Here is a 14,006-nt window from a genome sequence, read left to right on the forward strand (position 1 = left end):
CGGAGGAAACAGGGAGAACGTGCAAACTCCACACAGTCAGTCGCCTGAGGCGGGAATTGAACCCGGGTCTCAGGCGCTGTGAGGCAGCAGTGCTAACCACTGTGCCACCGTGCCGCCGTAAGCTCATAGAGTCATACAGATGTCTCTCTCTCTCTCTCTCTCTCTCCGTTTCCTTTGCCTTTTCAATTTTGTCAAAATTTTTGCCAATTGTTTTATGTGATCACAATTAAATGTGCCATCAGGTGAAATTGGCTTCTGAGTTCTTTGTGTCCATTTCACACATTTGTTGACAAAGTTTTTGTTTTGGAATCAGGCCTGTAAAGGACATACGTGTGTGTTAAAGGTGTTCCCTTCTGAGGGAAAGCCTTATGAGAGATGTTGTTCCCCATTCTTTTCACACCTGTCTCTCACACATACACACTATCACAATCGTTGAATCATTCAAAGTGGGTGTCCTTTAATTTGTACAATTTATCAAGTTGCCCAATTCACACAAAGAATTTATCAAAATGTTCAATTTACCTGAAGAGCCTCTAACCCCTACAAATCATTTTCCTGATCAGGTATTCTCTGACACACAGCCTAAAAGGGAGTCCCCTTTCCGACTACATAGAGGGACTGTCCCATTGGACCTTACGACTCCTTGCTCTACTATAAATAAATTTCAACTGACGTTATCAATAGTATTGAGTGAGAAGTTTACCAAGCCTGCCTCCTTTTTCTATTATCTCATCATTTCAACCAGCCATATCTGAGGAAGGCAGCCCTCTAAGCCAAATCCGTCACATAGTGGCTACTACTTCCCTGACCAGTGGTCCCAATCCCGATTCTTTACCTCAAGAACAATACAGAATAGCCAAACCCTTCTAACCACCTGGTCCAGGTGGTTCGTTTGATCCCTTCGAGGTACTATTCTCATTGGTATCGAACCACACAACAGTTTCAGTTTCAACACAACCTTTACTTCAGATCAGCTGGCAAGAGATCAATAGTTGACGCCCCAGAGCAATCAAGCAATCTCTTGGTGGACCCTTAACAGATCTCTGATCTCTAGCATAAAAGCAAGATAAAAGTTTTATAGTCCTCATATGCCTGACTAATTCATACATTTTTTCATTCCCACATGATTTAATGTTACTACTTCTAGTAGAATTCTCATATGTCAAAAGTAGATAAGCAAAGCAGTTGATTTAAATGTTACTACATCTAGTGTTGTTCATATAAGTCAAGCTATTGACCTAAATGTTATTACATCTGGTACTGTTCACATAAGTCAAAAGTAGATCAAGTAAAGCAATGCGCTATTGATTAAAATAAAAACAGCCCAATCCTTGTACTGGGAAGAAGTGTACACAGGAATATCTCTAAGATTATGCAAATATGGAATTGTGGGCAACAGTTAAGATTGCCTGATGAGAAAATTGGCCAACTCCTGGGTTAGAACAATAAGTTAAGGGACTATGGCAAAAGGTCAGAAACAGTGCTGTACTTAGCAAACAGGACACAGGCGGAATTCACTAACCTTGGCAAGGTTTTTTTAAACGGCTCGTCACATGTTTTGAAATACTACTTTTAGTCCAAACAAAACATTTATATGCAAAAACAAAGTTATGGAATGATGTGTATAACATTTCGACACAAAGGCGCCTGCATTCTTTTGATTTGTGATTCTCACAGCCACTTGTGATTTCTGGTCTGACCTCTAGTCTGCCAGCCTGCAAGTTCCCATTTCAAACTTATAAGGCAAATCATGACTACAAATGTGGGTGGCACGATGGCATAGTGGTTAGCACTGCTGCCTCACAGCGCCAGAGACCCGGGTTCATTTCCCGCCTCAGGCGACTGACTGTGTGGAGTTTGCACGTTCTCCCCGTGTCTGCGTGTGTTTCCTCCGGGTGCTCCGGTTTCCTCCCACAGTCACAAAGATGTGCAGGTCAGGTGAACTGGCCATGCTAAATTGCCCGTAGTGTTAGGTAAGGGGTGAATGTGGGGGTATGGGTGGGTTGCACTTCGGCGGGTCGGTGTGGACTTGTTGGGCCGAAGGGCCTGTTTCCACGCTGTAATGTAATCTAATGTAATCTAATCTAAATAGAAGCTTTTAACCGTTGATTCCCTCTTTTCATTGCTCCTGCTCACTTGCTGGTCAAAACCTATCTAGATCCAGCTGGGTGGTTCCCTGAAATATTCCCTGAAACCACTTGGGGTTTTGTGACTACCCAGCAGTTTTCACAGTCATATCTCCTTGTGCAAGGCTCACAAACTACAACATTCATTCAGTTCAGTTTCACAATCTGCTTTGGTATTTTTGTTAGTTCTTTATCTCTGCTTTTTTTCTATTTTAAATAAATTACACAGCAGGAAGATTTGCAGTCAGAAACAGAAACCAGACATCGCATCAGAATCTGAGGGAGTTGTCAATTTATTGTAACTAGAAAATCATTAGATTTTGAACATGGAAGGAACAAGTACAGTCCAGAGGGGAGAAACCATACGTGTATTTTTTCAGCTGACTATCTGTCCTATTGAGCCACAACTGCAGTTATAACAGGGAGAAAAGGTGGATATATGGTGACTCTGGGAAATTATTCAGATTCCTATCTGAGCTAGGAACATGGGGCAAGAGGCCATCCACCTGCTCTGAGTGTGGGAAGGGATTCATTCAGCTTTCTGACCCACCAGTGAATTTACACACAGGAGAAACCATTCACTTGTTCTGAATGTGGGGAGGGATTCACTCAGTCATCCCACCTAACGAGACACCAGTGCATTCATACGGCAGAGGGACCATTCAACTGCCGAGTCACTTAGTCAATTAACTTGCTGACACACCAGTAAATTCACATTGGGGAATGACCGTTTAACTATTTCAGATGGGGGAGAGGTTTCACTGTCTCTTCAGCCCTTCACAGGTACCAGCAAATTCAATCTGATGAGACACCTTTTAAATGCCTGGAGTGTTGGAAGTGCTATCAATGTTTCTGGGACCTGATCGTCCATCAATGTTTAGGACTGGGTTCTAATGATCATTTCAATTTACTGCACACCAGTGAGTTCACACTGAGGAGAAATTGTTCACCTGGTTACAGTGTGTGGAGGGATTCCCACAGTTATTCCACCTGCTGAGTTCACCAGAAACCACAGTGATTGAATTTAATTGATTTTTTTCAGGTTCTGAGAAGGTTCATAATTGATGAGGAGGAGATATGAGACATTGCCCTGAAGGTTGTTCAGGCATTTGGGTTGAATAAGGTCAATCCAAGGATGCTGAGGAAGTGACAGTGAAATTTGCATAAGAAATTATCAAAGGTTTTCAGCAGTGGACGATTCGCAGTAAACACCTTCATGACAACAGAAAAGGAACGGAGGGAGTATGTGGCTGGGGAAACTTTAGAAACACCCGCCAGCACAGGCTATAAGCACTCCTGTGACCAAGGCCAATTTAATGGCCCCCATCTTCATTCAGATGGCAGCACACCGCATTCACAATTCTCTTGTTCTCACAGTTCCACACTCTCAAGTCACAAAATGTCTAGTTGCGTTCTTTACAACTTTTGAAGTTGTGCTCTGTACACTGAGGACTATGTCATTAAAATATATATCAGGAAGAGGAGAGACCCTCAAATTAATCCATGCAGAACTTCACTAGAAACCATCCTTCAGTCCAAGACCAACTGTTAAAAGCTACCCTGTTTGTTGTCAGCCAAGCAATTCAATCTCCATGCCGTTCCTCTCACTTTTATACTGAGCTCCAATGTTCCTCACATGATAGTTCTGTAGCATTTTATCAAATGTCTTTTGCTAGTCTATGTTTTCCACAGCAAGTGCAACCCGCTGATTTGTTGCCATAAGCTGCACCATTTGGTAGAGTTGGAGTTGTTGGACTACAGTCGGCAATCAAGGATCTCTGTGATTTTATGTTTCTTCACCTTTGATTTCCAAGTTAACGCAAACTGAATTCTCACTATATAAACATTGTTTTAAACTGAAGTAACTTTTTTTCAGTCACTACTTATTAATTCCGATCAATTAATGATATTAATGATACATTGGCTCCTATTTCCAAAAATCTGTTTTGTATCATAAATAAAGCTGTTGTTTTGGTTAAATACAATTTTTCAGCCCGAAATGTTTTTTTTAAAAGTTGATTTCAGTTCAAAAAAATAGAACAGTCTGTGTTGACCCTTGATGTACATTCCTGGGCAATGAATAACCTTACATGGGGTAACCAGTAAAATGGAGTGTTGGTGATGGACATCTTCTACGAGACACATCATCAAAGTCATACAGCAATCTAACAGACTCTTTGTTCCAACTCGTCTGCGTCAATCCTATTTGTCAGCATTTGGCCCATATACCTTCCTATTCATATACCCACTCAGATGCCTTTCAAATGTTGTAATTGTACCTACCTCCACCACTTCCTCTGACATCGCAATTTCTACACTCAATATTACGACCAATGCCAGGAAGCATGACTTTTTCGCCACACTGTCTAGCTGCGACTCTACTTTCAAAGAACTATGCACCCTGGAGCTGTCAGTGTACATGTGAAAAGTGACAGTATTTCCAGGTAATGTTGCGATAGGAACATGTCCATAAGAGGTGGCCAAAGTTGGATTTTTTGCAGACATAAGTGGAACCTGTTGGAATTGGAAAGGAAACTATAGCCAGTGATAACCTGTCTACAAGAGATAGAGAGTATTGAGACTACATGAAGCAGCTGGGCAACAGTGAAGAAGCTTTGGAACCACATGGTGTGGTCAACATTGACAAAGGCTGCAGACTGGTCAAGAATGCTGAGAAGGGATAGTTTTTTTAAAAGTCAGATATGTATAATGCTATTTGTGGCTTTAGCAAGGTTTTTCAATACTATGCTAGTGGCAGAAACCTGATTTCAGTGTTATAAACATTAACCTCTGATAAAGGAGAGATGATGAAGTATTCCAAGACACCTAGCAAGGAAAGGGAGTTTGGAGATTGGACAGTGTTTTGCTCAGACAGCGGAAAGATAATGATGACAGATTTGAAAAAAAAAGTTGGACAACCCAAAAGAGAGGAGAGATAATGATAACATCAAAGATGGGATAATTAGGTTGTCAAGAGTTTAGTGCAAATTGAGTTGATGGATCAGGAGATGTGGCTCATCTCCAAAATGAACCTGAAATGGTCATGAGAAGAGATGGGGGAGTAATGGAAGAAAAATATGGATTCAGGGCTCTGGCAAAGGGGATCTTAAGACAGTCTGGCTCAGTGGGCTAGTGGCAGAGAGTAAAGCAGCTGATCAGACTGTCTCAATCTTAGCGGCAAAGAAGCTCCATGAACTGCACACACTTATTGTTGGAGGTGAGGATGAAGGAGTCAAGGGTGACAGAGTGAGCCTTTCAAAATAAACTAAACTGTGTTAGAAATATTAAAAATGCTGAATGCAATGTGTTTAAAACAAAGCTGATTTATTTGAGTTTTATCTGAAATAGTCACCCCAACAACTCGGCTCAAGTAATTTAACATCCAGCAGAAATAAACTCTAATGAACATGGTTCAGTCCTGGATGTGATTAACACCAACATTCAGTGTCATTACTTGTGAACTCAATGGTCTCTCAAGCAATTATGATAAATTTAATCAATACTTTTACACTGACTTCTAGGAGGGGAATGGTCTCTCCCCGCTGTGACTACGCTGATGTACTGTAAGATTGGAGGACTGAGTGAACCCCTTCCCACACTCCAAGCAGATGAACGGTCTCTCTCCAGTATGAACTCGCTGATGTGCAGTGAGGTTGGATGACTGAGTGAATCCTTTCCCACACTCAGAACAGGTGAATGGTCTCTCGCCAGTGTGAACTCTCTGGTGTACAGTGAGATCAAATGATCGCCTGAACCCAGTCTCACAGTAAGAACACCAGAATGGTCTCTCATCGGTGTGAACACGCCGGTGAGACTTCAGATCTCCCAGTCTTTTAAAGCACTTCTCACAGTCAGAGCATTTAAAAGGTCTCATATCAGTATGAACTCGCTGATGTTTCAGCAGGTCGGACGTTTGAGTGAATCCCTTCCCGCACTCTGAGCAGGTGAACGGTCTCTCTCCAGTGTGAACTCGGTGGTGCACAGTGAGTTGAGATGATCGCTTGAATCCAGTCCCACAGTGAGTGCATCTGAATGGTCTCTCATCAGTGTGAACACGTTGATGGGACATCAGTTCCCCAGAACTTTGGTAGCTCTTCCCACAGTCTGAGCATTTAAAAGGTCTCTCTCCAGTGTGAACACGCTGGTGTATTAGCAAGCTGGATGACGTAGTGAATCCCTTACCACACCCAGAGCAGTTGAATGGTCTCTCCCCAGTGTGAACTCGTTGGTGTACCAGCAGACTCTGTAAATGAGCTAATGCCTTCCCACATTGAGAGCAGGTGAACAGCTTCTCTCCAGTGTGGGTGCGCCGATGAATTTCCAACTCAGACGGGTAATTGAAGCCCTTGCCACAATCTGTACATTTCCATGGCTTCTCCCCATTGTGACTGCGCTGATGCTTTTCCAGTTGGGATGGGTAATTGAATCCTTTCCCACATTCCTCACAGTTCCACAGTATCTTCGCAGTGTGACCACACTTGTGACTCCACAGTAAAGATGATTGACTGAAGCTTTGTCCACACATAGAACATGTGTTCAGTTTCTTAGTGCTGTTAATGCTTTTTACTTCCATGTTCAAATCTGATTATATTCAAGTTGCAATAAATTCAATTCGATCCATCAGAATCTGTGATTTCAATTTCCAGACACTAAACAGTCACTGTCCAATCGATATCCTGTAACATTGATGTAAGACAGAAAACAAAAGTGAGAAAGCTCACAAAAAAAAACACAAACAAAACAGTTGTTGAAATTGGGCTGAATGAATCTGGTAATTTTACAGGGCTGACACTTAGGAAACATAACCATGAAATTTGCTGAATTGTTATTAACAATCGAACTGGTTTGGTGACGTCTTTCAAGGAAGGGAACCTACTCTCCCCTACATCACCTCTAATTTTCTCTCGACCTCCGCTGTTCACCAATTTTACCTTCTATTCCTCCTTCATCCAATGTCTGTCATGAAGTCACAGCACTTGCATATGTCTAACCAGGCCCTGCCCTCATCCTCACCCTTTAGCTGAAGCATCAATTGCACACGCTGCATCAGTCAGTCCTATCCCCCCTCATCCTATTGGTTTGTAGCCCAATCAGCCCACCCCCACAGAGATCTAAAACACTTGCTGAAACTGGTGTTTTGGTACATTTCAACTGAGGCATGAGGGGGAGTTTGGATTATAGATTTACAAATTTTGGGGACCAGAGGAAAAGTGTTCTGAACTTTTAAGTTGTGCTCCCACATAACCATCTTGTAAACTCACATTTCCAAGGTGTAAGGAGAGGATTTACAGATCGGCCCCTGAAATCCCTTGAAAGTGGAGTCGCAGGTAGATAGGATAGTGAAGGCGGCGTTTGCTATGCTTTCCTTTATTGGTCAGTGTATTGAGTACAGGAGTTGGGACATCATGTTGCAGCTGTACAGGACATTGGTTAAGCCACTGTTGGAATATCGTGTGCAATTCTGGTCTCCTTCCTATCGGAAAGATGTTGTTATAAAAGAGACCTAAGGGGCAACTGTTTCACACAGAGGGTGGTACGGGTATGGAAGGAGCTGACAGAGGAAGTGGTGCAGGCTGGTACAATTATAATATTTAAGCAGCATTTGGATGGGTATATGAATAGGAAGGGTTTGAAGGGATATGGGCCGGGTGCTGGCAGGTGAGATTAGATTGGGTTGGGCTATCTGATCGGCTTGGATGGGTTGGACCAAAGGGTCTGTTTCCATGCTTACATCTCTATGACTCTAAATGGAGAAGGAGAACTATTTGATTGAGGGATGACCATATAAAAGTTTATAAAATCATGAGAGGCATGGATAGGGTGAATAGCTAAGATCTTTTTCCCAGGTTAGGAGACTTCCAAAATGGAGGACGTAGATTAAAGGTGTGAGAGGAAAGATTGAAAAGAGATTTAAGAGACAAAGTTTTCATACACAGAGTGGTGTGTGTATGGAAATGAGCTGTCAAAGAAGTGGTAGAGGCTGGTACAATTTTAACATTTAAAAGGCACTTAAATGGGGGAATGCATAGGAAGAGTTTAGAGGGATATGGGCCAAAGGCAGGCAAATGGGTGTGACAATATTGTGGCTTTAAGAAGGGTATTGTCTTTTTTTAAGAAAGGTTGCAACAGAGGTGAATAGCGGTCTGCTCCAAAGCTAATAAACAGCTTGTGAGGCCTTTTTTGTTTTAATTTGAAACAATAAAAGCTGCTTGAATGGTTAGGATCAAGTTCCCACAAAGCAGGATTTTGTTTTAGTTTTAACTTTCAGTAGCAGTTGCTGCGGTCTTGAAGTTGGATGCGGAAGCTCTTATTCCTCCCTCTGTTACAGCAAAAAGCTTGGGTTATCTTCCAACTGCTAGAATTGCATGCGAGATCATGTATTTTACTGAATTTACCTTTGCCAAGGGTGTATTTTTGGGTCGTTGCTATACTGGAACAGTTGATTAGTAGTAGTAAACATAATATATTATGATGTTAAGCATTTTGACAGAGTTACAGTTAAGCCAATTCTTTTATTTTAATTACAGCATATGAATAAAGTGTGTTTTGTTTCAAGCCTGGTAGTTTGATCGATTGAATTGCTTCCAGAACACAACGCCTTACACTTATCCATTAAATGAAAAAAAGCTAGCGACTAAACTATCTTCTTCAGATATTTTTAGGGCATTTGGTCTGGTCCATAACATGAGACTAGTTCAGTTTGGGATACCTGGTCGAGGTGGACTGAAGGGTCTGACTTTATGATTCTAAGATTCATGTATTTTGGGGGTAAAGAGGTGTACTTGGAAGAGCAGGGATTTATCATGAACAGACAGCACGGTTTTGTCAAAGGGGAGTCATGTCTAATCAAATTGATTCAATTTTTCGAAGAGATAATTTGGTATGTAGACAACAGAAATGCATTTGATGTAGTCTACTTGAACCTCAGCAAAGCTTTTCATTAGATCCTGCATGAGACACTGATAGTGAAGGAAAGAGTCCATGGGATGCAAGGAAATTTGGTAGATTAAATCCAGAATGCCAGCATGGCAGGATGTGGAGGGTGACGATCGAGGGGTGTATTTGTGACTTAATGCCTGTGCACATTAAAGTTCTGCAGGGATCAGTATTGAAGCTCTTGCTATGGAAGGCATAAAGGAACAATTTAAAATTGAATATAACAGGGTTGATACATGATGAAGAAATTGGGGAGTGGAAAATAATGAGGAGCGTAGCCTTAAATTATTTAGGGGTATAAATCGGCTGGTCAGATGGGCTGATCAGTGACAATTAGTATTCAAAAATTCTGATAAATATGACGTGATGCTCTCAGGCAGAAGCAGCAAAGCAAGGATGAGCAGTAAGACTGTGTGAATTACCAAGCACCTTGCTGTACATATCCACTGGGTAGCAAGTAAATCAAAGTGGTTCAAAAGGCATACTGGATACTTGCCTTTATTAGCTGAGGCATAGATTTTAAAACAGGGAGATTATGCTGGAATTGTAGGAAAAATTGTTCAGGCTGCAATGAGAGTTTGTGTGCAGTCCTGTAGTGCACATTAGAGAAGGGATATGATTGCACTAGAGAGACTGCAGAGGACATTTCTCAGCATGTTGCCTGGGCTGGAGAGGTTTAATTATGAAGAGAATTTGGACAGGTTGTTGTTGATTTCCTTGGAATAATTGGGAATATGGGATGGCGTTTTTACAGGGGGCAGGGTGGGAGGAGGTGTGGTCTAGGTAGCTGTGGGAGTCGGTCGGTTTATAGTAAATGTCCGTGTCGATTCGGTCACCCGAAGTCATGATCTCCAGCATCTGCAGCCCTCACTTTTTCCTTGGAATACAGGAAATTGAGGAATTAGATGATTGTGATGGATAAAATTATGAAGGGCACAAAGAGGGTGAACAGGAAGAAACGTTTCCCCTTTTCAGCTGTGGAATGGCACTGACAGATAAAACCCCACACACGGTTCTTAAGTAAGGATTCCTCTGGCTCCTCACCAGAAATGAGTCAGGATACTAAAGCCAGCTTCCTCACAATCCACTCCCTGAGCCTGAAACCTTCAGTGGAGTTTACATCAGGACTGATCTCAGCTTCACTGTTAAGATCACTTCCCTTGTGGATAGTTCAGGTTGTGGATCTTTACTTATTCTGGCATTTAATAGACAGACACACACACACATCATATAAACAAGGGATTCTGGGAAACATGACAAATGTTCTTCTTTGTCTGGAGATCAAATATCTGTTATATAGATTTACCACTAGTGACTAAGTTCCTGTATAATCCTCCATCTGCTATTTTATTACAGAGTTTAAACAATTGGTTTAAATTTAGAAGAATTAACACCTGCGTTAAAACAGTAAGGCTCAGGACTGTCAGAAAGACATATTACACCTTCACAGAATGATGAGTAGTATCAATGTCAGATCAGAAACTTATACCTCCCATTTCACTTTCAGTCAGGAACAGATTCCTGTTTGACCCCGATCTGATCTGACAGCTCATTTGCAGCATTTCCTGTTGTTCTCGATGACTCTAAACTCAGTTGTAAAGCAGCCTGCGTTCCAGGTCGAGGAGCTGTGAACCATGGAGGAGAGCGGTTGGGATACATTCCTTCCCCACCTCAGGATGAACCTAAAGAGGAACTTTACTGTTGGTGAAGAGAGATGGGAAAGATCCTGTTACCCTTCTCAACATTCCCCTGAAAGACTGTGTCCAAACTGACATTCTATTTGATGTCCTGCCTCCAGATTGTCCTTGCTGAGCTCCAGTCAGGCAGTGATCATATTTAGGGGAGGCGATGGCCTAGTGGTATTAACACTACACTGGGCCATTTAGGCCATCAGGTCTGCTCTGCCATTCAGTCATGGCTGATAGGTTTCCAACTCCATTTTCCCACTTTCTCCCCATTGCGATCAAGAACTGGGTGGCACAGTGGTTAGCACTGCTGCCTCACAGCGCCAGAGACCCGGGTTCAATTCCCACCTCAGGCGACTGACTGTGTGGAGTTTGCACATTCTCCCCGTGTCTGCGTGGGTTTCCTCTGGGTGCTCCGGCTTCCTCCCACAGTCCAAAGATGTGCAGGTCAGGTGAATTCGCCATACTAAATTGCCTGTAGTGTTAGGTGAAGGGGTAAGTGTAGGGGTATGGGTGGGTTGCGCTTCGGCGGGTCGGTGTGGACTTGTTGGGCCGAAGGGCCTGCTTCCACACTGTAGGTAATCTAATCTAAACTTATCTATCTGCTTTAAATATACTCAATAACCTGGCCTCCACATTCTGTGGCAATGAATTCCACAGATTCACCACGCTCTGATCAAGAAGTTTCTCCTTATCTCCATTCTAAAGCTTCTTCCCTTTACTCTAAGGATGTGCCCTCAGGTCCTCATCTCACCTACCACTGGAAACATCTTCCCAATGTCCACCTTGTCCTGGCTGTTCAAGTAATCCCTCAGTTTTAATTAGATTTCCCCCCCCCCCCCCCGCCCACATCCTCCTAAACTCCATCATGTTTAGTCCCAAAGCCCTCAAACGTTCCTCATATGTGATTTTCTGGAGAAACAGGCTCCAATCTCACCACGACAGACAATGGAATTTGAATTCAATAAAAATCTGGAACTAAAAGTCTAATGATGACCACGAAACCACTGTCGATTACTAGGAAAAGCCCATTGATTTTCTAAAAGAAACTGCCATCCTTACCTAGTCTGGCCTACATGTGACTTCAGACAGGCAACGTGGTTGACTCTCCACTGGCCTGTGGGCAAATAGGGATGAGCAATGAACGCTGGCCTGACCAATTATGCTCACATCCTGTGAATAATTTTAAGAAAGAATCATCAACATTCAGGTGGAAAAGACAGAAAACAACAATGGTGTCCTTCATCCAAAGCTGATTAATTTGATATTTATCCAGAATACTAAACTCCAGCCCAGTTACAGCAATTATTAATACCAGCAGAAACAACCAGCAACTGCCAGAATAAATATGGTGCTGCGTTGTAGGTAAGATGACCAAGTGAATCCACAGAGAACAGTTTTGAGTTTGTCACCAGTGTGATCGGGTTTGTGTTTCAGCAGATCCATTTTGTTTTTAAAATCTCCGCTCACATTTTCATAGAATCGCCCAACAAGTCCACACTGACGCTCCAAAGAATAACCCACCCAGACCTACTCTACATTTACCCCTGACTAATGCACCTAACCTACACATCCCTGAACACTATGGGGCAATTTAGCATGGCCAATTCACCTAACCTACACACTTTTAGATTGTGGGAGGAAACTGGAGCACCTGGAGGAAACTCACGCAGATAAGGCGAGAAGGTGCAAACTCCACACAGACAGTCACCCGAGGCTGCGTCCCTGGCACTGTGAGGCAGCAGTGCTAACCACTGAGCCACCTTGTTGTCCCTTTGAAAGGCCTTTGAAACAGGTTTTTGTCAGGATGAACATGTTGCTGTCTGCTGAGATAGGAATGAGTGACTTGAATTTCCTTCCTCATTGAGAGCAAGTGAATGGGTTCTCCTCAGTGTGAGTGTGCTGGGGTCATTAAGTGTAAATTCAGCAGTGTGCAACCACATCTGATGAATGAAGTTAAAAATCACACAACACCAAGTGATAATCACCTGATGAAGGAGCGTCTCTCCAAAAGCTAGTGCTTCCAATTAAACCTGTTGGACTACAACCTGGTGCTGTGTGATTTTTAAACTTTGTACACCCCAGTCCAACATTGGCATCTCCAAATCCTGATGAATCCCACACACAGAATGACCTCTCCCAGGTGTGAGCTCACTGATGCTCCTGCAGGTTCAACAATCACCTGAACCTCCTCCCAGTGAGAGTTGATGGAAGGAGTGGAACCACACTGAGTGAGTGTGAATTTTACAATAAACATGCCAAAGGTGAAGTATTACACTCTCTCTCCAGTATTAACTTGCTGGTGACTATGGAGGCTGTATGGAGAAAAGTATAAAGTCACATCTCTGATGTGGCAAAAGTTTAGTGACAGTTTAATCTGGTGGCTAGTAAAAGGGAGACAGCTTGTTGGATCGCCTCAGCCATAGAATCACCATGGGCTCCTCACATTTGTTGGAGATGAGGATGCAAAATACAGATGAAGGGAGTGCCGCTCAAAAGAACCTAATATGTCAGAGCTTTAGAAATATTCAGTGCACAGGTTTACACAACACTGATTGATTTGAATTTTATACAGAATACTAACATTTACAACTGAGCTGGAGTTGAACATAGAACATCGAACAATATAGCATAGAACAGGCCCTTTGGCCCACGATGTTGTGCCGAACATTTGTCCTAGCTTAAGCACCTATCCATGTACCTATCCAATTGCCGCTTAAAGGTCGCCAATGATTCTGACTCTACCACTCCCACAGGCAGCGCATTCCATGCCCCCACCACTCTCTGGGTAAAGAACCTACCCCTGACATCCCCCCTAAAACTTCCACCCTTCACCTTAAATTTATGTCCCCTTGTAACATTCTGTTGTACTTGGGGAAAAAGTTTCTGACTGTCTACTCTATCTATTCCTCTGATCATCTTATAAACCTCTATCAAGTCACCCCTCATCCTTCGCCGTTCCAATGAGAAAAGGCCTAGCACTCTCAACCAATCCTTGTACGACCTATTCTCTATTCCAGGCAACATCCTGGTAAATCTTCTCTGCACTCTGCACCCTCTCCAAAGCTTCCACATCTTTCCTAAAGTGAGGCGACCAGAACTGCACACAGTACTCCAACTGTGGCCTAACCAAAGTCCTGTACAGCTGCAACATCACTTCACGACTCTTGAATTCAATCCCTCTGCTAATGAACGATAATACTCCATAGGCCTTCTTACAAACTCTATCCACCTGAGTGGCAACCTTCAAAGACCTATG

At 42.8% G+C, this 14,006-nt stretch overlaps 1 protein-coding gene and 1 long non-coding RNA gene across 3 annotated transcripts in view; both read right to left on the bottom strand.

Annotated features, from left to right (window-relative positions):
• Nucleotides 1-2,403: 2,403 nt before the first annotated feature.
• LOC122554027 (zinc finger protein 271-like) overlaps nt 2,404-14,006 on the bottom strand; it is an 83,292-nt gene continuing 71,689 nt past the window's right edge. The window contains exon 3 of the mRNA XM_043698514.1: nt 2,404-6,707. Coding sequence (XP_043554449.1) covers nt 5,644-6,707 — 1,064 coding nt within the window. The 3' untranslated portion in view covers nt 2,404-5,643. The remainder of the gene's footprint in view (nt 6,708-14,006) is intronic.
• Nucleotides 7,803-14,006, bottom strand: part of LOC122553886 — a 19,287-nt gene continuing 13,083 nt past the window's right edge. Inside the window, exon 4 of one of the 2 annotated variants that reach the window (XR_006312864.1) lies at nt 7,803-10,760. This is a non-coding gene — a long non-coding RNA (uncharacterized LOC122553886). Of the gene's footprint in view, nt 10,761-11,880; nt 11,921-14,006 lie in introns of those variants that run through there. The other variant, XR_006312865.1, reaches the window with a different exon arrangement.

Source organism: Chiloscyllium plagiosum, chromosome 10 (genome assembly GCF_004010195.1).
Source record: "Chiloscyllium plagiosum isolate BGI_BamShark_2017 chromosome 10, ASM401019v2, whole genome shotgun sequence".
NCBI lineage: Eukaryota > Metazoa > Chordata > Chondrichthyes > Orectolobiformes > Hemiscylliidae > Chiloscyllium > Chiloscyllium plagiosum.